Genomic DNA, 26,689 nt, shown 5'->3' on the forward strand with positions numbered 1-26,689 from the left:
TAAAAACTATTTTTCAGATTGCTGACAAACAGGACTGTTGACAGCCAGAAATATTAATGAATCCATTATGAGCCCAACACACTTGTAGTGCTACAAATTGTTTTAGATACTGCTGACAAATATGACTTTTGACAGCCAGAAATAATAATGCAAAAGAATGGGGGACACCCCAAAAGCACTTGGGAGTGCTAAATATTATATTTTAAGTCTGCTGACATATAGGACTTTTGACAGCCAGAATTATTAATGCAAAAGAATGGGGGACACCCCAAAAGTACTTGGGAGTGCTAAATATTATATTTTAAGTCTGCTGACAGATAGGAGTTTTGACAGCCAGAAATATTAATGCAAAAGAATGGGGGACACCCCAAAAGCACTTGAGAGTGCTAAAAAAATATTTTTAAGATTGCTGACAAACAGGACTTTTTACAGCCAGAAATATTAATGCAAAAGAATGGGGGACACCCCAAAAGCACTTGGGAGTGCTATATATTATATTTTAAGTCTGCTGACATATAGGAATTTTGACAGCCAGAAATATTAATGCAAAAGAATGGGGGACACCCCAAAAGCACTTGGGAATGCTAAAAACTATTTTTCAGATTGCTGTCAAACAGGACTGTTGACAGCCAGAAATATTAATGAATCCATTATGAGCCCAACACACTTGTAGTGCTACAAATTGTTTTAGATACTGCTGACAAATATGACTTTTGACAGCCAGAAATGTTAATGCAAAAGAATGGGGGACACCCCAAAAGCACTTGGGAATGCTAAATATTATATTTTAAGTCTGCTGACAGATAGTACTTTTGACAGCCAGACATATTAATGCAAAAGAATGGTGGACACCCAAAAAGCACTTGGGAGTGCTAAAAACTATTTTTCAGATTGCTGACAAACAGGACTGTTGACAGCCAGAAATATTAATGAATCCATTATGAGCCCAACACACTTGTAGTGCTACAAATTGTTTTAGATACTGCTGACAAATATGACTTTTGACAGCCAGAAATATTAATGCAAAAGAATGGGGGACACCCCAAAAGCACTTGAGAGTGCTAAAAAATTATTTTTAAGATTGCTGACAAACAGGACTGTTGACAGCCAGAAATATTAATACAAAAGAATGGGGGACACCCCAAAGCACTTGTGCCATATATTGAAAAAAAAGACTCCTCTATCCTCCTCTCTTCTCTATCAATTGTTATCAGAATTGTAATCAGAATTGTATTCTCTGTCCCTGCTCTAATCAGCCTGTGACTACACCCTGCTCTCTCCCTCTGTCAAATGGCGATGGATTGCTATGGAGGCGGGTATTTATCATTTTCAATTATCGTGAGAACCAAGCCCCTAGATCCGACGACGTCACGATGTCGTTCGGCCTCGATTTGGATTCCGAGCGGGCGGGAGAGTACCGAGCCTGCTCGGCTCGGTTCTCAGATAGGCAAAGTTCGGGTGGGTTCGGTTCTCGGGGAACCGAGCCCGCCCATCTCTAGTATAGACCAAGGTCTGATCTCTACCACCTGTAATGATCTGTTATAATGCTTACGTGGGGATTAACATACTCTGAGGCTCCCTGCTAAAGAGATATATAGACACATTCTCTAACCCTTGTGCAAATAATCTCTTCTTGCAAAACAAAATATTATTTACACAGCCTATATTCAGCAAGAAACACTCAGCTCCTCCCATCAGCAGATGCAAACCTGTATACCCTTTGCAATTTCTGCTATCATATAGCTGTCATCATTTCAGCTTTTAGAGTTAGCAGAGGATCCTCTTATGGGTTCTATGGGTTCCAAGCTTGACTGGGACCATGTAGAATATTTGATAGAAGGAATCATGAGAAATGTAACTTTATATTACAAAATCATTAACCAAACATGTCCAGGGGGTAAATGTATCAAGCTGAGAGTTTTCCGGTGGGTTTGCAAAGTGAACATGTTGCCTATAGCATCCAATCAGATTCTAGGTGTCATTTTGTAAAATGTACTAAATAAATGATAGCTAGAATCTGATTAGTTTTTCAAACCTGCCATAAAACTCTCAGCTTGATACATTTACCTCCAGGTAACCTTATGTATATATAGTACAAAATACCTCACATCCTAACCTGTACACCTTTGTAATTTCAATCAATACAAGGAATATCATCAACAGGGCTGGACAAACATGGTAAGCCTGGCTTGGTAAGCCCACATGATCATGTGCCTCCTTACCATCTGAATCCCCTCTCTGAACAGAGCAATAAATGTCAGTATATGTGGGAGCTGCGCAAACTCCTCTCCTTGTAAAATCAATCCGCACCCACTTTTCCAGGTTTGCTGGTCCTTCTGGAAATGCACATAGTGGAAACTGTAAAAACACCACTTTATATGCATTCTGACACCACTTTATATATCACCAATCTCCATTAATTTTTTTCATTTCCTCCTGAGATATAGCTAGAAGAAGCCTTATTTTATATTTTATCTAAGTTTTTGCAATAAATAAAAGTGATACTCAGCTGCCACGGCGATACTGGCCCAGAATGGTAAAGATTACAGTTTTGCAGGGCCGGACTGGGACTAAAAATCAGCCCTGGCATTTAAAGTACACAGGCCCACCCCAAAGTGGGCATGACCAACATGGGGCATTGATACATACATTATAATAAAATATTACATTTATGAGACAGTCACTCAAATTCAGGACTGCCCCACCAGATTCAGGACAGTTGGCAGACTGTCCTGCTCTCCTACCGGTCTTGGTCACTATCACCACTTGTAGCATCTGGTTTCTTTAGCTCAGTTCTTTCTTGTCTTGATCCTGGAATATTGGATGCCCTATTTTGAAAAAAAAATGGGTACATGAGATTTAGAAAACTCCAACCAGCCCCGGTGTTAAAACAATAGCACTCACGTTTTATAATTAGGCCTCCCTCCAGTCCCCACAATAATAATATTCACATTTAATAAGTAGACCTATTCCCCTCCAACCAGCTCCAACATTAAATTAACAGTATACCCATTTACTCAAAACCCATTTCCCTCCCTCCAAACAGTCCCAGCAATAAACTAAATAGCATTAAAGTTTAATAAATATAGCTATTTTCCACAACCATCCCTGGCAATAACTCATATTCACATTTAATAAATAGCCCTCCTCCCCAAAATCAGCCCCATATTCAATTGATAGCCCTAAACCACCCCAGCATTAAATTAAAGGTTCCTTCACATCACCGTAAATAAATAGCCCCACCTACACTCCACCATTAAATAGCCTACCTCCCACACTATATTAAGATCCTCCCTTTCCTCACATATTATATTAAAAAACTGCGTGCACACACACATGCACACTATATGAACATGGGGCCACACACGCGCACTATAGCCACATGGGGCCACACATGCACACTATAGCCACACAGACACACACTGTAGCCACACACACACACTAAGTAAAATGGTTCCGCGCTACCTTACCTAGTGTACATTGCTGCCTTTGGGAATGGTGATGAAGTGCGTCCCAATCCCCAAGAATAATAAATGGTAGATAAAACATTATTTCCCAGGCGCAGAAGTAAATTGCCGAAATGTTGCATAATATAAATTTATTTTGAACCAGTGCACTGGATTTGTTGAAACTAATCCGCATAAGCATATAAACACAATCCAATTGGAAGTGTGTGTTCAGCCACAATGTAGTATAAACCAAGAGAGTTGCTCCATTAAATAATAAAATACAGCAAACAATCTCTAAGCTGATTAGTGGAATGGATTAAACTCAGACTAGTACACTTTGAAAAAGTCATCCAATGCTGTGAATGTCCGATATCCACGCACACAAAAAATAGTCAATAAACTGGTGCATAAGCAATACCGGTTGTGAGTGCCCGGGACTGTTCAAATTTGGAAAATCCTGAAAAAATGCAAGTTACTGGTGTGCACATTACCATAAAGCTTGCAATGATGAATGGTGTATAGAGTTTTTATTGGCAAGTTCATACTAGAGGGTAATTTCCAAAAATTAGTCTTAAGGTAGAGGATACCATTCATCATTGCAAGCTTTATAATAATGTGCACACATTACACATCAGGTACAATCAATCTTTTATAAGTACTATAGATTGTCTCCCGCACAAGAAGTTATCTTCAAAATTTTCTATCATATTACATGTTGTGGAATACACAAAGGTAATATCGAGGTGGTTAAGATACAGAAAGTGGTTATGGTAGGTGCTACTTCCAGTAGTAATGACTTACAGTAAAGAAAAAGGAAAAGTACTACTAATGCGGAAGGCACAGTAGATTAATAGTTATTGGGTCTAATAATGAAGGAACATTCTACGTAAATTCAAGAATTTGTAAAGGTGGAAACAAATAATAAATGGACACCACAAATAAAATAAATATTTTATTGGTATGTATTAAAAAAAGATTAATTAAAAAGCGAAATATTAAAATTTCGTAGTCTGGGACAGGCTGATATATTCAAAATAAGTGAATGGATTGATATGATGAGGGAGTTTTTGATGTTCAGATAGAATAAAGGTATATCTTTCCATCCAAAGTTAATGCTATGTTATCTTCAGATGTCAAATTCAGTAGAAGCTCGATAATTTATGTTTATAATTAGAACTCCGTTATAATTTTTCGAATATTGTTTACAGGACATAATTTGTCCATTTGTCAGTCATAGATGTACAATGAAGCCCCAGGATATTTTTTACAAGTACTCAAATTTTTGCCATTCATATGAGTACAGATAGTAGGTATCAAGTGGATTCCTAGCGCTAAAGAAATAAATATATGGATTTTCGTGATAAACACATATTAAGAAATTCCAAAAGCCAATAGTCTTAAAATATGTTGACAAAATAAATTCCTAATAGCGGGTTATTAGTGTCAATAGTAGTCCTGATATTATCACTAAAGTGGGGACCGTAAAATGCATGCACTTGTTAAGCTGGAATAATGTGAGGTGAATGTATTTTCTCTTGGTAGAGATAACTGGTCAAAGAAATAGCATTTGTATATTTCAGAGACTTTACTCAGTAAATGCCAATGACAGGTGTATATATTGGTAAAGAATAGATAATTATTTATTGTATAAATTATGCTAAATGTTTCTTCGGCTATCTGCCGGCTTAGTGTTTCTTGGCTGTTATTCAATTATCATGTGTGAATCATTCCATGTTCAGACATCGTTCTAATATATAAAGCCCCTTCTAAATATTAGTTGACTATTGTCAGATAAATAGTATAAGTAGAAATTTCAGGTCACTGTTTATCCTTGATGAGCTTGCAATGATGAATGGTGTATACACACACTGTAGCCACACACACTGTAGCCACACACACTGTAGCCACACACACACACTCACTGTAGGCACACAGACATACACTACAACACTTACCTTGTTACATCCTTCCTGCGCGCTGCTCGGCGGATGGAGTCAATGACAGCCGCCTATGCAAGTAATCACATGGGACGGCACCTGTCACGTGATGCCGCCCATGTGACTACTTGCGTCTGTCACTGACTGCTGCTCGGCGGGCATGTTGAGGACCGGCCCATCTGACCATCGACCCTTCTGGCATTTGCCAGAAGTGCCAGATGGCCAGTCCGGCCCTGCAGTTTTGCCTGTAGTCTCAGGGGATCTGCACATATTTAAAAACCTTTCAACATTGAAAAAATTCTTTATTCAAACATTTTATCATTGATTTTTCCTTTGTTGTATTTGATATGTCACCCGCAAAGGAATGCAAATCTTACTTCTCCTTATATCTACTTGGATCCTTTAACGGACTCCCAGCCTGCCACCAAGACTAGCTAATTACCTTAAATGCCAATACAAGTGATTCTTCCTCAGTGAGGTGCACACCATCAGGCCTGAACAGGTGCTTTTATTCTATGGCAATCCTTGGGTGGGTGATCACTATACTTCCATAAGAAACTATGATTCGCCCTGTGGCTCTGTTGAAGTTCCGTAAGAGTGTCCGCAAGATGAGAGGAGATATGTGGACCCTCCAGGATAATCTGGGAATCATGCTCAAGAAAATAGTTTTTTCCACACACACTAACACACGCCGCTACACATGTGTGTTCATGAGGTAAAATTACCTCACGAAAATGAGTTTGAGCCTCAACTCGTAAATTTAGCCTTTACTACCCCTCCCACGGGGGGAAGGGGGGATGATGGAAGTTAACTGACTTCACTATTCTAATTTTTTTGTCAAATAATGTCAGTATACCAAATTTCAGGTCAATTGGATGAGCCCTTTCTGAGAAAATAGTTTTTTCCACACACACACACACTAACACATGCCGCTAGGCTTTTACTTTTATATATTAGATAATGCTAAGAATTTAGTAGGTCAGTGTAGTATATAACTCCACCCAGCAGGTGGCGCTGCAGCTTGAGCACTCTGTCACCCGGTAGTTTTTTCCACACACAGACTAACACACACCGCTAGGTTTTTATATTATATTACATAAATCATCCCTGATAACGACAATCAAATCCAAGGACTTACCCCTGCCTACATCATTACCCCTGAGATGCAGAACTAGCATGTCGGGAAGGGGGAGGGTAACTTAGCTATTTTGGCTTCCAATAAAGGAATAAGGGTGGGCCTACAGGGCCACTCTTTCCCACCCACCTGATGTCCAGTGGGCTTAGGAAAGATGACCAGTCGAGGGCTAGATGGTGATTGGAGGCCCAGAATACATATGAGTGGCCCATAACCCATATGTTAATCCTCTGTCTGGATATAGCTGCTAGTTACTTTTCTCGGGGAGTGAGCCTTTGTTAAAACAGAAGTCCACACAGTGGGAACCGACTCCTGCACACAACAGAGGGTTGTAATATTAGGTATGCCCTTGCCAGAACAGTCGACAGCAAACCAATCAGACCCCTGCCATCACAAAGGGTCGCCTTAATTTAAACGGCCCCTGCCATAGCAGCAAGTCGTACACGTTTAAAGCATACCCCTGCTTGAACAGAGGGCAGCGCACCAAGCATACCCTTGCCATAACAAAGGGTTGCCTTAACTTATCATACATGTGCAAGCAGGGCACACCTCGGGAGAAGTAGCCACCACCATACAAACGGGGTGAATGAGTGAGGGGGGGGAGGGGTAGGAGAGTGGGAAACGCTAACCCATATGAAGGCCAAAAACCTAAAAAACCCCAGAAACCAATAGCAAATCAGGCCTTTTTTCCAAGGAAATACAGGAAGAATCCTGTCATGCCTTCACTAAAAGCAACAAGCAGCTGAGCCCTGAGTTACCGAAAGGGTTATGCCGTGGGTAAGTTAATAATTGCAAGGAAAGGGACTAAAATGTACTACACATCCAATCCAATGGAATCTAAGATAGTTCTATTTCCGCTTTTTAAAGACAAAGGGGTATATTTACTAAACTGCGGGTTTGGAAAAGTGGGGGTGTTGCCTATAGCAACCAATCAGATTCTAGCTTCATTTTGTAGAATGCACTAAATAAATGAAAGCTAAAATCTGATTGGTTGCTATAGGCAACATCTGCACTTTTTCAAACCAACAGTTTAGTAAATATACTCCAAAGTGTATAGAAAATGTCCCAAAATGGCCATAATGAAACAGTGTGCCAGGGGAAAACACCCGACCGTCCGCAAGTGTCAAGAGACACTGGGAGAAAATACACGACACCACAGGTGCATCAGGTAGCCGACAATGAGTTAGACTCTGCTGATAGTAATAGGAAAGAAAACGATTTAAGCTGCCTAAAGGTGTAGACCATTACAGCAAAAGAGTGCCAAGTGATCTGGGTCAGTATAGAATTATATTGCAAATAAAGTTAGATACAGGCTCTGCTTTGTCAGTGATAAATGTAAGTGATTACAAACACCTGTTTGCAAAGATTGAATTAAAGAAACATTGGTAAAGCTCAGGCCCGGTGCTCCCATTAGGCAAGGTTAGGCACTTGCCTAGGGCGCCGGGCTCTGGAGGGCGCCTGGAAGGCGCCACAGAACTGGAAATTAATTTTAAAACTGTGCGGCGACCGCTGACCATACCTGTCACGGCCGCCGCACAGCATTCAGATGCATGGGGAGGGGGGGAAGAGGCTATTGCTCACCACCGCCGCCTCTCTGCTCCGTCTCCTCCCCTCCACTCTCTAGTGTCAGTGAGTGGAGGGGAGGAGACGGAGCAGAGAGGCGGCGGTGGTGAGACAAGGTAAGAAAAGACGGGGTGAGGAGGGAGGACGGAGGAGGGCGCGAATTTTGCGGGGGGGGGGGGGAGAGGGCGCCGATTTTGCCTAGGGCGCCATAGACCCTAGCACCGGCCCTGGTAAAGCTCTGCACATTAACTGGCGTAACGATGTCCCCATTGGGAAAAAATAAACGTGCTGGTGAAATACAAAGACAATACACATAAACTGTATTTATACGTACTCCCACAGGGTGGACCTGCACTATCGGGCCGCGAATGGATATGGAAAATTCAACTTGATTAGCTGTCCATTCACATTAAGCCGACCACATCTAATGTGTTCAATAATGACTCAGCTACTAAAGGACTTTCGAAATTGCTAGCTGCCACACATACCATTTTTAAAAAAGGGACAGGCGCATTAAAGGGCACTAAGGCTAGTATAGAGTTGGATCCAAATGCTGTTTCAAAGTTTCATAAAGCGTTATGGAAACTGGAAGACTCTGACATACTCTCCCCTGTAGAATGGAGTGAATGGGCTATGCTTATAGTCCCAGTGGTCAGGGCTGCCAAGAGGAATTCAGGGCCCCGGTACAACAAATTCATGGGCCCCCCCCTCCCTTATAGTTGAGTAAGCAAAACAATTGTGGTGTGGTCACACAATTGGTCACACAATTGGGGGCGTGGCAATGCGCCATTGGGGCGTGACTAGCACAACAAAATCACTAGGTCCTGAATTCCCCGGAACGTGACATTTGTCCAAGCACTCCTGACTTTCAGGACATCTAGCACCCTTGTGTAGTATACGAAGAATGTAGTGTGTACAGAAAGAGTTCAGTCTTGGCCTGCGCCCACTGGGCTCACCAAACACTCACCAAACATTGGCATTGTCCCTACTAGAATCACAACATTTCACACACTATGCTGCTCTGTCCTACCTGTTCTTCTCACTTTTACCATGTTTGGCTGCTGGTTTCTTTCCTGTGCCATGCTGCTTGTCCCTCTTTTCTTTAACCCCCTGTGCTATGCTGCTTGTCCCTTTCTTTAACCGCCTGTGCCATGCTGCTTGTCCCTCTTTTCTTTAACCCCCCTGTGCCATGCTGCTTGTCCCTCTTTTCTTTAACCCCCTGTGCTATGCTGCTTGTCCCTTTCTTTAACCCCCTGTGCCATGCTGCTTGTCCCTCTTTTCTTTAACCCCCTGTGCTATGCTGCTTGTCCCTTTTTTTAAACCCCGTGCCATGCTGCTTGTCTCTCTTTTCTTTAACCCCCTGTGCCATGCTGCTTGTCCCTCTTTTCTTTAACCCCCTGTGCCTCTTTGCATTTCTCCTCTGTCACTTACCTCTGTACTGCTTTCTTTCATCTTTATTTTCTCTTCTTCTCTCTTCTGTCTTCTCTCTTCTTCTGTGCGCGGGTCTTCACTGGATGTCGGGCGTGACGTGATGACGTCACGCCAATTCATTGCAAGCAGAGAGGGAAAGAGGGACGCCGGCGCCGCGATCATGTGAGTATTTCTATACACCCATGATCGCGGTGCCACCGCCGCAGCACCCCCCTTCCCCCTCCTCCCTGGAAAAAAATATACATTTGAAAAAAAAAAGTTTAAAGAAAAAAGTAAAAAAAAAATAAAAAAAAAATTCTGTGTGAGGGCCCGGGTCGGGCCCCCTGGCGGGCCCGAGTAATTAGTACCCCCTCTCCCCCCTCTCGGCGGCCCTGCCCGTGGTAAAGAAGGACAAAGCGGGAAGTAACCGTATCTGCGGAGATTTCAAAATAAGTCCAATGTTGCACACTGAACAGTATCCTTTGCCTATAATAGAGGACATATTTGCTGCTCTCTCAGAAGTTTTTCCAAAACTGACCTAACTCAAGCGTACTTACAGATGGAAATAGAGGAAATGTCCAAGAAATACCTAACTATCAATAGACACAAAGGCTTACTCCAATATAACCGCCTTCTGTTTTGAATAGCTTCTGCCCCAGTGCTATGGCAGAGAGCAATGGATCTAGTCCTACAAGGAATACAAGGTACACAATGCTACCTGGATGACATAATAGTGACAGGCAAAGATAATAAAGACCCTCTAAAAAATTTGGAAAGAGTGTTAGCCCGACTAAAGGAATAGACAAATGTGAATGTTTCCAAAAAAGAATTAATGAAGGAAAATGGCATTAAAAATTTCACGTTTTCACCTCAGCTCCACACCATCCAGCCACCAACAGTCTGGCTGAGAGATTTGCACAAATTTTCAAAGGCTATCAAGTCCATACATCTTGCACATGTGCCACTACAACACGAAATTGACAACTTCCTGTTTATATTCTGTAGAACTGAGCACTCCACTACCAGTCAACTACCCGATGAGCCCTTTATGCAAAGGAATTTGGGGTCTAAATTGGACTTGATAAAACCGGATGTGAGATGAAAGGTACTTAAGAAACCGTTTCAAACTGTTTATCAAAAACCTACTGGGAACTTCAACACCTGGACATAGCCAAGCAAGTGATGTGGGGTTTCTGAACAGCCTCTTTAGGACGTTATGGAGACTGTATACCTATTTGAGTTTGCTGCAGAGACTGTTCCTGAACCTCCTAGTGTGATTCCGGTTGAGCATCCTGTTGCTGTGGAATTTTACCCAGAGTTCATAAGGCACCCCACAGCCTTCTGTGGTAACATATACATTGCATTGTGATAGCATTTTCCTATGTCTGCATTTATTTATGTTGGGAGGAGTGTGGTGTATGTACTTCCTGTTACTGTTTGTGTATTCGGTGGAAGGGTACATCGGATCTATATTTGTGCTTTATATAGTTGGTGTATGAATCTATCTTCTATGTGTTTCTTGCAGTTCTATAGTAAAGAGGCATGCAATAACCACTGTGTCTTGGTCACTAAAAACTCTTATTGAATTAGAAATCACAGACTTAACAGCTACAGTCGCCAATAGCAGTACTATCGTCAACGGTAATCCCTTAATGTAATGTTTTATGAGGTGACCTGGATTTCCCAGCCATAGGGCTTTCCTTTATATAAATGCCCCTCAATGAGCTAGTACCTGTGGCAGAGGTTCTCCATGCTTTTAAGTCAAAACTTCAACAGAAGACCAACCAAAGGGGCTGTGAGCAACACCTGGTATCTCATTATCAGTACTCAACTATTACAATCTTCCAAAGTTACCTTATTTTATCTATGCTCCCTTTGAATCCGAGGAACTGAGAACGTGTTTGTGGCGACATAGCATGACTGGCTGCATTCACAGGTGATGTGCAAACTGCGTGCTTTACTAATAGCAGGACATTCGAAACCTAATTATGTTTGCTTTGACATTGATTTTACCACGATATACGAGAATGTGATATTGATTATAACACTAATAAAATCGAATGTGGAATTAATTATACAACTAATATAGTAGAATGTGGTATTGATTATACAACTAATATAATAGAATGGGGTGTTGATTAAAACACTAATATACTAGAATGTGGTATTAATTGTACAACTAATATAATAGAATGTGGTATGGATTATAAAACTAATATAATAGAATGTGGTATTAATTATACAACTAATAGAATGAGGTATTGATTACAACACTAATATAATAAAACAAGTCTACATGTATTGCATTGACGATTTGATTTCAAGTGATTTGTTATTCTTTATGCTGAGTACCTTTAAAAATGTAAATATATTTTGAGATAACAGCTGCTGTAGCACATTATCATGTCATAGGATATGTCCAATACTCGAGGGTGTTTTGCTTCAAGCACTTGTTTAGAGTACAATAAGTTACAGCTGATAGGCAGGTCTACCTCCCCCTCCATTCTCATATGTCAATATAGCAATCTTTTCTGTTTGTTCCTGCCAGGTCCAGGTGGCTGGGAGATTTATTACCGTGCTGTTGGACCCCCATTCCTATGACAATGTTGTCCTGGAATCGAAAGACAAACTGGATTTTGGGAAATATGCAAAGATTTTAATGGAAAGAATGTTTGACGTCAGACTTCCTGACTATGATATGTCTACAGAAAAGGCAATGTTCAGATTGTAAGTATTATGTAACCAAGAAAGAGGAAAAAAACAACGTTTAAAATGTGGATTATTCAGAAGCTGTGACAGATCCAGTATTTACAGAGCATTGATCGTGAAATGGGCACATATGTCTTCCCCATTGTTTGTGTTCTGGCCCAGTGATGCCCATAGAATCTTCCAGCTGTGTATTATATGAATACTTTCTTATCAGGGTTACTTTCTGTCTCTGAGGACCAGTTCCATGAGCGTCAGGGGACCCTGACAGGAGGTCATAGCTGAAGACCCTTCTCCCTAGTCACAAATATGACATATCTAAATATCTAAAAATTGACCAAACATGAAATTCACAAAGACTGGACATAACTCAGAGTATAAGCAGCCATTTTACCATAGACATTACTGACCATAAATAATAATTTAAGCAGCTATTTTCTCTTAAGCATTATGTCTAACATTCAAAATGCCTCATTTATAATCATGAGGCACTAATTTCTAGCAAACTGTTAGACTGCCCGCTTGTGAATACTACCAATTTGGCTACCTCCACTGTGCATAGGTGACAGCTGCACTATAATGTCATAAATACAATTCATGTGCTAAATCTGATAAGTTTGGCCATGCTCACGTCTAACATCACTTGTATCTGTTTGTGAATATAATTGAAGGTTTTGCCATTAGAAGCAACGCTAGTATCCCCATTTATGTTCATCACTGATTTGTAACTAATGGGTCTATTTAACAAAACCTAGTGATATGGAACATTTTCTATCGCTGCTAATCGCAGTGATAGAATATCTTCTCTCAGTGCTATTTACCATTTGAATTTCACCAGAGCAATTGAGCGATGCTTAGATTCCCGACGATACTTACTGGCAGCGGTAATAGGACAGGCTGGCCATTCAATCTTGGTCCATTTGCGCATACATTAGCCACCTTACCCATGCTTTTAATGGGGAAGTATTGCCGGAGACCTCCGGGGCAATAGTTTACACTGTACCAGGGGCTTTGTTCAATAAGGAGGATTTCCTCTACTGTTAAATAAACCACTAGTCTTAAAGTGTCCACTACAGAGACAAATCACTGAAAAGCACAAAACTTTCTACATTTTTTTCAGCTTCTTTATCACACTTTTTATTTAATTATTTTTAGTAAAACTTACTAGGATTACCAAATAAGGATTATGGATAATGGAGTCATCTCTTTATAATATTTTGCACTTGTTTTATACAGAGTATATGTATAATAGCTGGAAGCTATGATGTCACTTCTTGCTACAAAACCTCACATTCAAACACAGAATTATTGTGCCAGCTGTTAAAATGTCATACTTAATGTGGATATGTTTTTTGTTTACACGGTAGAGATGAAAGACATTGTTGTGGGTATTGTGGCAGAATAAGTTGTTTCGCTGAGGTGCAGCACTCTAGTGATACGATTTTTTAGTTCTACTTTTGCTTTGCCATCTCGCACTGTATATATAAATGCGCATTTTGCAGAAATTTAACTCTATGAATAGAACTGGGGATTAATTTCTGTCTGCGGTGGGTGAAGTTGGGGTAGGACTGAGAACACTTAAGGCCAACTTTTGCCAGCATAAGTTGCAAAATTATGCAGCCAAATGAATAATATATATAAAAATTCAACATCTTCAAAACACTTCAAAATCCACCAATCTTTCATTTGCTCTACCTAAAATCTCATTTATTTTACATGAATGTAGAGTCGAAATAAAGTCTATTGCACTAGTAAACATTGCACAAAATGAATCTTAATGCTTATCTGCATCCCAATGGTAAGACATATCATACAACCTGGATGTGTCATTGCTGAGATTTAGGCCATGATAGACAGCATTAAATACCTATAGTTAATGTGTTATATATCATCAAGAAAGTCTTCATTGGTTGTGCCCTCCTATTAGTTAACAAGGACTGCAAATAAATAATTCATGTGTGTTATTTTTAGTTTTTCATTCCTCTTCATGTGCCTTATTTATATTTAGACACCTGCAAAACAAAAGTCTGCCGCACCTGACAAGCTCTATGCTGTACAATCTTTCTACAATACTGAATGACAGCACCGTGTCAGGGACAACATGGAGGGAAGATGGATTATTCAACTTCACCTATGGTGTTATGTTAAGGTACATTTTATTTGTTAGACTGCCGGTCTCGTAATAAACTTACAGAACTAGCCGTAGAGGTCTTCGCCTATAGCAGCCACCTAGAGCTTGATGTGCTCACAGGTACTCGGATGCCCCAGGACTTAACTATTATTGTAGCGCAAGTTTATTAACAACACCGCAGCGGCAGGGCCAGAGGAGGCAGTTCAGATGGTAACGGATGGTCAGACTTAAGCCGAGGTCAGGGGTCCAAAGCAAGCAGAGTAGTCAAATAACAGACCAAAAGGTCAGGGTCACAAGCATGAAAGCAGAATCCAGAAACAGAGCAAAGGGTCAACAACAGGAGGTCCAATAACAGAGGAACAGAGTATCCAGAGGAACACTGGAACAAGACAGGAACAGGACAGGAGCAGGTCAGACAGAATTCACGCTATAACCGGCAGGGAGGCTAAGCCCTCCCTGCCTTAAATACTAAATGCAGCCAATCAGAAGCAGGAGTAGGGTCATATGACAGCCGCCCCTCAGGCATAATTAATCTCATTAGGGTAAATTAGCCCATAGGTTATTTTGACAGGTGCGCACGTGCCCGGCTGCTTTGAATTGCCGGGACGCGGCAAACTAATGCACCAGCGTATGACCGTTGCCCTAGTAACGGTCGGGCCGGAAGTGACATCCCGGTCATCAAGGAGACGGCGGGGACGCAGGAAACAGAAGGAAGCGAGTAGCGGCGGCACCGCCGCGGCTCGTAACATTATTAAGTATATTTTATGCAGTTTGTTTATTCAAAGTTTACAAATAAAATTTTCCATTAACTGATCTCTCTGGGAAATTATGTTTACTGTGTTTCAGAGCTGGCTATTTAACCCTCTTTGGCTCAGAGTCATCGTCTCACGTAAAGGATGTCAGTCACTCTCTGGAAGTATACAATGAATTCAGAAAACTTGATCTGCTGCTAATGAAGAGCGCACGAGGCATATTATCTGCAGGTAGCACCATTTAGTCATTAATTACATTATCCTGGGGAGAGGGGAGGATACAAGTTACATGTATGAATAACCATGTATCCATTATCATCAAATTACTGAGTGAAAAGAAAAAAAAATCCCACTTCAAACTCCACCTAAAACTTATATTATTATTGTGTCCAGCATGTGTCAGATAAATGCAGTATGCGATCAGTGTCTGTCAAATAACATACTTTCCATTTTAAATGTGTTCAGAGGGGCATATCTCTGTGACATTTCATAATGCATTTATCAAAGAAAATATTTCTAATGGCATAAAATACACTATCTTGATTTATAAAAGCAGTGAACTGTTTTTCATCATCTAGAGCAGAACAAAGGTCACTTTTTTGCTGGTATATTGGTCACTATAATGCTTTCTTTATTGTATATTGCTCACTAGAATGCTCTCTACATTGTGAAGCATTCACTAGAATGCCATGTGAATCGTACAATGAGCAGTTATTGGCATCCCATAATAGATTAGAGTTCCACAATAGTTAGACATTCACCCTTTGCTTAAGCTTACTCTAGCACCAGGAAATTGTGTCCACACAGGACCAACATCCTGTGCTGGGAATTGTTTTTATTATAAGTGCACAATAGTAGTAGAGTGTGGAAGACTGCCCATCCATGACTACAGATTAGTAAACTTCTAGTACCAAAGGTGGAACTAGAGAGCTGTGGGCCCCAGTGCAGGGAGGCAAGGAGAAAGGAACCAAGGCCCCCGACCCTCTGCATCTGCCATGCAGCAGGCCCAATTTTCTCCCTGGGCCCCGGTACACTGCACCTGCTGCACCAATGGTAGTTCCACCACTGTCTACTACTTCCATCCCCTAATTTAGGTCTCCTTATCTTCCCTAGAGATAGACAAGTGAGTCCTGCGCTGAGCTCACTCTCTCCAACTTGATTGGCAAATCACAGCTGCAAACAAAGCGATACTGTTGAATCCCACAAAAAAAACAAATAACTACAGTGGAAAATATACAGCGCTGAATTGCAACTTGGAGAGAGTGTAATAGAAAGTATAATCAAAATAAAACAGACTAACTATGGCAGAATCCAAACAATAATACTCATCCGGAACAGTTTGTTGCAAAAATCATTCGCATTTATTAAAAACCTAACTAAACATAAGTAACTGAATATACAACAGAAATAGTATTAAACAAATTAGTAAGTAACCGGTAATTATGGCATAGCATACAGATATATGACCCATTAAAGCAATATAAAGTGGTAAAGTCCACTTTAGTAAATGACAATGAGGGTATTATAGTCCTCCTTAAGCATATATTGCAATGTTAGCTGGTTCCAGTCAATTAGCCGCATTGCTCTTTAGAACTGTTAGGAACTCCCAAGTCAGTACAGTGAAACTCGGGAACTACTCTGAAGGCCAGGTGTTCGCTGGAGCCCCTAGTGGTGGGGACAGACTGGGCTGCGGGTCGACCGAGGGTCGAGTAATGTATACTGACTTAAAGGAGTTCCCAGAAGTGGAGTGATTGGTGGACTGTAGTATAAGAAGAATCCTAGGTCAAAAGGTCACAGGCACAGATGCAATATCCAAGGGCAAGCGAAGGGTCAAACTCACAGGGAGAGAAGCAAAATCCGAATTCCAGGCAAAAGGTCAAGGTCAGAAGAGAAGGGTCACAGGTCCAATAACAAGCAGGGGTCAAAACACAGGTAGTCAAATCCAAGGTAGCAGGAACCAAAACGGATAGCACAAGCAGGCAGCAGGACTGAGGACAGAACGCTATAACCGGCAGTGAGGCTGCAGACCTCACTGCCTTAAGTACCAGTAGTGGCCAATCAGAGCCTAGCTCTGAAATCACATGGGCAGGCTCAATCCTGCCATATTAATCAGCCCACAGGCCTGTGGGCGCTTCTCGCATGCGCCCGGCTGTTCCCAGCTGCCGGGACGCAGCGCCCCTGTAATTAGCGTCCGACCGTTGCCCTGGCTGCCGCGACTGCTAACAAGAACATCGCAAGCAAAAATCAACAGAGACAATAGTAACGGTAATAATGCGTATCCTTTACTGTATAACAGTAATAATGCGCAGTCATTACCGTAGTAATAGTAATAATGCGCAACCATTACCGTAGAAATGGAAATAATGCACAACCATTACCGTAGTAACAGTAATAATGCGCAGAAAGTGACTCACAATACAACACATTGTTTCACCGCAAATAACTGTCCCTTCAATTTAAAACACGCTGAGGATTGATTGAAATAATTAGTTTACTGCACGGTGGCCACCATAGGACTGGAAAGTAGACAGCAATCTTGTTAATCATTCGGGTATCCACAACAGTCAAAAGTAGAATCTGGTATACACAGCTCCCTCTGGCGTGTTTCGTTTGTGATTGAATTTATCAGCTGACACTGATCTAAACCGTCTAACTTACTACTAGATTGGAATTAGGCAGGAGATCATTTTGTAGTTGCACACATGATTGTCTCAGACCTATAATGTCATTAGAGGGCTACTACACAGTAGTATATCAGAACCTGATTCAATCCTGCTGATAGATTACTATGAGCCAAAACTTATCCATTTACTATATTAGAGAAATTAATTTTGATATATTCCTTGGAAGTTATATTGGCTACAAATTAGGAGGTTCCATTTTTCAGCATGTATATAATTGTGGAATTAATTCTAACATTTATCCTAATTTATTGACTGAATGTTGCAACATTGGGTTTATCATCACATCATGTTATCTATATGAGATTACATCCCTACTACTATTCTATATCCCAATAAAGTTTGATTATAGGGATGGTTATCATAAAATTCAGACATACTTTTGACCACACAGCTATTGCAGTTGATCTTCAATTTTTAAAATCACAATTGTTCATGGTATCCCCTTGTTTTAATTATTTCACTAGCTTTTCCTAATTAGTATGACTTAATATTTTAACTAGTTCCAATAACGTATATACATTTTAATTTTATTTCTGTATATATCCTCCAGTGCCCCTTTGAGACACCTCTTTTTCTCCTTTTGTTTTGACTAATACTAGGTGGTTGGGTGAACCCTGAGAGATAGGTGTCACATTTATGAACCTATTTTGTATATATAGATATTAACATACCTAGTGCAGTTGTGATTTTTCTCCTTTTAAAACAATACTTAACAACCTTACATTATAAAGGCGCCTGCATAATACGGACTTATAGAGATACTGCAAAAAGTGGTACAACATGCTCCTGTACACAACACACATAAACAAATGGAAAATTGTTGTTCCTATTTAAGTAAGAGTGCCAGTAATTTCAATGATTTTATAGAATCTTATTCAGAATCCTCATCGTTATCTGATTGTTTTATTTTGGTTGTATTTTCTATAGGGATGAGCGCACTCGGATTTCTGAAATCCGAGCCCACCCGAACGTTGCGGATCCGAGTCGGATCCGAGACAGATCCGGGTATTGGCGCCAAATTCAAAAGTGAAACTGAGGCTCTGACTCATAATCCCGTTGTCGGATCTCGCGATACTCGGATCCTATAAATTCCCCGCTAGTCGCCGCCATCTTCACTCGGGCATTGATCAGGGTAGAGGGAGGGTGTGTTAGGTGGTCCTCTGTGCTGTTTAGTTCTGTGCTGTTTAGTTCTGTGCTGTTTAGTTCTGTGCTGTTTAGTTCTGTGCTGTTTAGTTCTGTGCTGTTTAGTTCTGTGCTGTGCTGTGCTGTGCTGTGCTGTGCTGTGCTGTGCTGTGTTCTGCAGTATCAGTCCAGTGGTGCTGTGTGCTGTGCTCTGTCCTTCTGAGGTCAGTGGTGCTGCTGGGTCCTGTGCTGTGTCCTGTTCAGTCCAGTGGTGCTGTGTCCTGTGCTCTGTGCTTCTAAGGGCATAGTTATTTCCCCAATATTCCCCTGTGTTTAAAAAAATAAAAAAAAGTTTTTTTAAAAAATACCAAAAACTACTTTAATATTTTTTAATTACCACAAAATTTTCACAACCAATCCTGCAGTATAAGCCCATTGGTACTGCAATATTACCAAGTTCACACATTCAGCAGTAAAAGTCCAGTGGTACTGCAATATTACAAAGTTTACACATTCTGCAGTATCAGTCCAGTGGTGCTGTGTCCTGTGCTCTGTCCTGCTGAGTTCCGTAGTGCTGCTGGGTCCTGTGCCGTGTCCTGTTCAGTCCAGTGGTGCTGTGTCCTGTGCTCTGTGCTTCTAAGGGCATAGTTATTTCCCCAATATTCCCCTGTGTTTAAAAAAATAAAAAAAAGTTTTTTTAAAAAATACCAAAAACTACTTTAATATTTTTTAATTACCACAAAATTTTCACAACCAATCCTGCAGTATAAGCCCATTGGTACTGCAATATTACCAAGTTCACACATTCAGCAGTAAAAGTCCAGTGGTACTGCAATATTACAAAGTTTACACATTCTGCAGTATCAGTCCAGTGGTGCTGTGTCCTGTGCTCTGTCCTGCTGAGTTCCGTAGTGCTGCTGGGTCCTGTGCCGTGTCCTGTTCAGTCCAGTGGTGCTGTGTCCTGTGCTCTGTGCTTCTAAGGGCATAGTTATTTCCCCATTATTCCCAAGTTTTTAAAAAATAAAAAAAAAGTAAAAAATAATAAAAAATTTAAAAAAAAAAAAATATATAATAATTATAACCAAATTTGCAAAACCAATCCAGCATTATAAGTCCATTGGTACTGCAATATTACCAAGTTCACACATTCTGCAGTATCAGTCCAGTGGTGCTGTGTCCTGTGCTCTGTCCTGCTGAGTTCCGTAGTGCTGCTGGGTCCTGTGCCGTGTCCTGTTCAGTCCAGTGGTGCTGTGTCCTGTGCTCTGTGCTTCTAAGGGCATAGTTATTTCCCCACTATTCCCAAGTTTTTTAAAAATAAAAAAAAAGTAAAAAAAAATAAAAAATTAAAAAAAAAAAAAATATATAATAATTATAACCAAATTTGCAAAACCAATCCAGCATTATAAGTCCATTGGTACTGCAATATTACCAAGTTCACACATTCTGCAGTATCAGTCCAGTGGTGCTGTGTCCTGTGCTCTGTCCTGCTGAGTTCCGTAGTGCTGCTGGGTCCTGTGCCGTGTCCTGTTCAGTCCAGTGGTGCTGTGTCCTGTGCTCTGTGCTTCTAAGGGCATAGTTATTTCCCCACTATTCCCAAGTTTTTTAAAAATAAAAAAAAAGTAAAAAAAAATAAAAAATTAAAAAAAAAAAAAATATATAATAATTATAACCAAATTTGCAAAACCAATCCAGCAGTATAAGTCCATTGGTACTGCAATATTACCAAGTTCACACATTCTGCAGTATCTTGTGCTACATATAATGGAGACCAAAAATTTGGAGGATAAAGTAGGGAAAGATCAAGACCCACTTCCTCCTAATGCTGAAGCTGCTGCCACTAGTCATGACATAGACGATGAAATGCCATCAACGTCGTCTTCCAAGCCCGATGCCCAATCTCGTAGTACCGGGCATGTAAAATCCAAAAAGCCCAAGTTAAGAAAAAGTAGCAAAAAGAGAAACTTAAAATCATCTGAGGAGAAACGTAAAGTTGCCAATATGCCATTTACGACACGGAGTGGCAAGGAACGGCTTAGGCCCTGGCCCGTGTTCATGACTAGTGGTTCAGCTTCACCCACGGATCTTAGCCCTCCTCCTCCTCCCCCCCCCTACAAAAAATTGAAGAGAGTTATGCTGTCAGCAACAAAACAGCAAACAACTCTGCCTTCTAAAGAGAAATTATCACAAATCCCCAAGGCGAGTCCAAGGGTGTTGGTGGTTGTCAAGCCTGACCTTCCCATCACTGTACGGGAAGAGGTGGCTCGGGAGGAGGCTATTGATGATGTAGCTGGCGCTGTGGAGGAACTTGATGATGAGGATGGTGATGTGGTTATTGTAAATGAGGCACCAGGGGGGGAAACAGCTGATGTCCATGGGATGAAAAAGCCCATCGTCATGCCTGGTCAGAAGACCAAAAAATGCACCTCTTCGGTCTGGAGTTATTTTTATCCAAATCCAGACAACCAATGTATGGCAATATGTAGCTTATGTAAAGCTCAAATAAGCAGGGGTAAGGATCTTGCCCACCTAGGAACATCCTCCCTTATACGTCAGCTGAATAACCTTCATAGTTCAGTGGTTAGTTCAGGAACTGGGGCTAGGACCCTCATCGGTACAGGGACACCTAAATCCCGTGGTCCAGTTGGATACACACCAGCAACACCCTCCTCGTCAACTTCCTCCACAATCTCCATCAGATTCAGTCCTGCAGCCCAAGTCAGCAGCCAGACTGAGTCCTCCTCAATACGGGATTCATCCGAGGAATCCTGCAGCGGTACGCCTACTACTGCCACTGCTGCTGTTGCTGCTGTTAGTCGGTCATCTTCCCAGAGGGGAAGTCGTAAGACCGCTAAGTCTTTCACCAAACAATTGACCGTCCAACAGTCGTTTGCCATGACCACCAAATACGATAGTAGTCACCCTATTGCAAAGCGTATAACTGCGGCTGTAACTGCAATGTTGGTGTTAGACGTGCGCCCGGTGTCCGCCATCAGTGGAGTGGGATTTAGAGGGTTGATGGAGGTATTGTGTCCCCGGTACCAAATCCCCTCGAGATTCCACTTCACTAGGCAGGCGATACCAAAAATGTACAGAGAAGTACGATCAAGTGTCCTCAGTGCTCTTAAAAATGCGGTTGTACCCACTGTCCACTTAACCACGGACATGTGGACAAGTGGTTCTGGGCAAACGAAGGACTATATGACTGTGACAGCCCACTGGGTAGATGCATCCCCTTCCGCAGCAACAGCAACAGCTGCATCAGTAGCAGCATCTACAAAATGGCTGCTCATGCAAAGGCAGGCAACATTGTGCATTACAGGCTTTAATAAGAGGCACAACGCTGACAACATATTAGAGAAAATGAGGGAAATTATCTCCCAGTGGCTTACCCCACTTAGACTCTCATGGGGATTTGTGGTGTCAGACAATGCCAGTAACATTGTGCGGGCATTAAATATGGGCAATTTCCAGCACGTCCCATGTTTTGCCCACACCATTAATTTGGTGGTGCAGCATTACCTCAAGAGTGACAGGGGTGTGCAGGAGATGCTTGCGGTGGCCCGCAAAATTGCTGGACACTTTCGGCATTCAGCCAGTGCCTACCGCAGACTAGAGGCACATCAAAAAAGCTTGAACCTGCCCTGCCATCACCTCAAACAAGAGGTTGTGACGCGCTGGAACTCCACCCTCTATATGCTGCAGAGGATGGAGGAGCAGCAAAAGGCCATTCAGGCCTACACAGCCACCTACGACATAGGCAAAGGAGTGGGGATGCGCCTGAGTCAAGCGCAGTGGAGACTGATTTCCGTGTTGTGCAAGGTTCTGCAGCCATTTGAACTTGCCACACGAGAAGTCAGTTCCGACACTGCCAGCTTGAGTCAGGTCATTCCCCTGATCAGGCTGTTGCAGAAGCAGCTGGAGAAAGTGAGGGAGGAGCTGGTAAGCCATTGCGATTACAGCAAGCATGTAGCTCTTGTGGATGTAGCCCTTCGTACGCTTTGCCAGGATCCGAGGGTGGTCACTCTTTTAAAGTCAGAGGAATACATTCTGGCCACCGTGCTCGATCCTCGGTTTAAAGCGTATGTTGTGTCTCTGTTTCCGGCGGACACAAATCTACAGCGGTGCAAAGACCTGCTGGTCAGGAGATTGTCCTCTGAAGAGGACCGTGACATGCCAACAGCTCCACCCTCATTTTCTTCCACATCTATGGCTGCGAGGAAAAAGCTCAGTTTTCCCAAAAGAGGCACTGGCGGGGATGCTGATAACATCTGGTCCGGACTGAAGGACCTGCCAACCATTGCAGACATGTCTACTCTCGCTGCATTGGATGCTGTGACAATAGAAAAAATTGTGGATGATTACTTTGCTGACACCATCCAAGTAGACATGTCAGACAGTCCATATTGTTACTGGCAGGAAAAAAAGGCAGTTTGGAAGCCCCTGTACAAACTGGCTCTATTTTACCTGAGTTGTCCCCCCTCCAGTGTGTACTCGGAAAGAGTTTTTAGTGCAGCGGGGAACCTGGTCAGTGAGCGGCGAAGGAGGTTGCTTCCTCACAACGTTGAAAAAATGATGTTTATAAAAATGAATAATCAATTCCTCAATGAAGTACAGCACTGCCCTCCAGATACTACAGAGGGACCTGTGGTTGTGGAGTCCAGCGGGGACGAATTGATAATGTGTGATGAGGAGGAAGTACACACTGTAGGGGGAGAGGAATCAGAGGTTGAGGATGAGGACGACATCTTGCCTCAGTAGAGCCTGTTTAGTCTGTACAGGGAGAGATGAATAGCTTTTTTGGTGTGGGGGCCCAAACAAACCAATCATTTCAGCCAAAGTTGTTTGGTAGGCCCTGTCGCTGAAATGATTGGTTTGTTAAAGTGTGCATGTCCTATTTCAACAACAGACCTCTCAACTGCAGCTCATCCCTCCTCTGCGGGGATAATGTCTCCTGTGCTCTGACACGTCACTCTGTGTACTCTCAGCCTCAGGATCTGACACTACAGCTACCATGCCTCTTGTAGCAGCCCTCACTCCAGGGCCTCTTCCATGTGCAGTGTCCCCCTCTCTCTTGGGTTCACTATAGTGGCATGGAGTTCTCCCCCTCATCCAGGGCACACATTCCTTGCCCTGGCTCAGTCACCACGCTCAGACTTCCAGGCAATGCTGGGGGAGCCTGGGAGCTTCCACCCCAGGTCCCCAGCTACAACTCTCCTCTCCTGTGTCTTCTCTCTCTTTCTGACACTTTAAAGATCGTGCCTTTAAATGAAAAAGTCAGTCTTCATTGCACGACTATGTGCAAGTGCAACAGGGACATTTTTTTGGGTTTACAAAGTCAAACAATAACACTACGACCCTGTCTGTCTGGGGTCTGTCAATGACGAATTGTCTGGAGCATGTTTGGAGGAGGTATTGTGGCCCCGGTATCAAATTGGGTACCGGGGCCACCCCACTATGCAGTCCAGATACTTGTTTGGTGGAATTCCGACACGTGGAGGGTTTTTAAATTATATTGTGGCCTCGGTACCAAATTGTGTACCGGGGCCACCACACTACGCAGTCAAGATACTTGTTTGGTGGAATTCAGACCAGTTGAGGGTTTTATTATTATATTGTGTGGACCACTCTATCTATACCACACTACAACTCTATACCACTCTATTTCCTACTTTAATTCTATTTAATTCTATTTCCTACTTTAATTCTATTACTAATTAATTACCATAAAGAGGAACAAAAAAAAACAATTTTACCAAAAGTATAATATGACTTAGACTTACAAACACTACACTTTAAAGATCGTGCCTTTAAATGAAAAAGTCAGTCTTCATTGCACGACTATGTGCAACAGGGACATTTTTTTGGGTTTACAAAGTCAAACAATAACACTACGACCCTGTCTGTCTGGGGTCTGTCAATGACGAATTGTCTGGAGCATGTTTGGAGGAGGTATTGTGGCCCCGGTATCAAATTGGGTACCGGGGCCACCCCACTATGCAGTCCAGATACTTGTTTGGTGGAATTCCGACACGTGGAGGGTTTTTAAATTATATTGTGGCCTCGGTACCAAATTGTGTACCGGGGCCACCACACTACGCAGTCAAGATAGATAGATGCGTATTGCGTATCATAGATAAAGTACATTCAGTGGTGTGGGGCAAATTGAAAAATATTCCAAATGCACTGACATTATCAAAAACAAGAGGTTGTCACACGCTAAAACTCCAACATGTATATGATGGAGAGGATGGAGGAGCAGCCGTATATGTAGTGTAATGCAGATCTGTTGAAGGTTTTTTATATATTTTATTGTGGTGCCCAGTGCCCACTCCTCTACGCAGTCCAGATACATTTATTGGTGCGAATCATAAAAGTTCAGGGTTTTTAATATATATTGTGGTGACCCACTCCTCTACGCAGTCCAGGTACATTTATTGGTGCGAATCATAAAAGTTCAGGGTTTTTAATAGATATTGTGGTGACCCACTCCTCTACGCAGTCCAGGTACATTTATTGGTGCGAATCATAAAAGTTCAGGGTTTTTAATAGATATTGTGGTGACCCACTCCTCTACGCAGTCCAGGTACAATTATTGGTGCGAATCATAAAAGTTCAGGGTTTTTAAGATATTGTGGTGACCCACTCCTCTACGCAGTCCAGGTACAATTATTGGTGCGAATCATAAAAGTTCAGGGTTTTTAAGATATTGTGGTGACCCACTCCTCTACGCAGTCCAGGTACAATTATTGGTGCGAATCATAAAAGTTCAGGGTTTTTAATATATATTGTGGTGACCCACTCCTCTACGCAGTCCAGGTACATTTATTGGTGCGATTCATAAAAGTTCAGGGTTTTTAATATATATTGTGGTGACCCACTCCTCTACGCAGTCCAGGTACATTTATTGGTGCGAATCATAAAAGTTCAGGGTTTTTAATAGATATTGTGGTGACCCACTCCTCTACGCAGTCCAGGTACAATTATTGGTGCGAATCATAAAAGTTCAGGGTTTTTAAGATATTGTGGTGACCCACTCCTCTACGCAGTCCAGGTACAATTATTGGTGCGAATCATAAAAGTTCAGGGTTTTTAAGATATTGTGGTGACCCACTCCTCTACGCAGTCCAGGTACAATTATTGGTGCGAATCATAAAAGTTCAGGGTTTTTAAGATATTGTGGTGACCCACTCCTCTACGCAGTCCAGGTACAATTATTGGTGCGAATCATAAAAGTTTAGGGTTTTTAAGATATTGTGGTGACCCACTCCTCTACGCAGTCCAGGTACAATTATTGGTGCGAATCATAAAAGTTCAGGGTTTTTAATATATATTGTGGTGACCCACTCCTCTACGCAGTCCAGAAAGATACCTTGTTGCAACGTTTTGGACTAATAACTATATTGTGAGGTGTTCACAATACACTGTAAATTAGTGGAAATGCTTGTTATTGAATGTTATTGAGGTTAATAATAGCCTAGGAGTGAAAATAAGCCCAAAAACTTGATTTTTAAACTTTTTATGTTTTTTTCAAAAAAAATCCGAATCCAATACCTTAAATCCGAACCGAGACCTTTCGTCAAGTGTTTTGCGAGACAAATCCGAACCTCAAAAATAACGAAAATCCGGATCCAAAACACAAAACACGAGACCTCAAAAGTCGCCGGTGCACATCCCTAATTTTCTATTACACTCTCTAAGTTGCAATTCAGCGGTTTCTATATTCCTCCTGATCTTCCCTGAAATATTCAACTGGAATGTCGCATTCTTTACACAGTTTTTTGTCCAACTTAGACAGGAGCT

The 26,689-nt window shown here is 41.8% G+C and overlaps 1 protein-coding gene across 1 annotated transcript in view; it reads left to right on the forward strand.

The window, feature by feature from the left end:
- The window catches only part of PTGIS (prostaglandin I2 synthase), a 76,304-nt gene that overhangs the window by 16,403 nt on the left and 33,212 nt on the right, over nt 1-26,689 (forward strand). The window contains exons 3-5 of the mRNA XM_075176416.1: nt 12,043-12,221; nt 14,209-14,349; nt 15,178-15,314. Coding sequence (XP_075032517.1) covers nt 12,043-12,221; nt 14,209-14,349; nt 15,178-15,314 — 457 coding nt within the window. The remainder of the gene's footprint in view (nt 1-12,042; nt 12,222-14,208; nt 14,350-15,177; nt 15,315-26,689) is intronic.

This window comes from Mixophyes fleayi, chromosome 6, assembly GCF_038048845.1.
Source record: "Mixophyes fleayi isolate aMixFle1 chromosome 6, aMixFle1.hap1, whole genome shotgun sequence".
Taxonomy (NCBI): Eukaryota; Metazoa; Chordata; class Amphibia; order Anura; family Limnodynastidae; genus Mixophyes; species Mixophyes fleayi.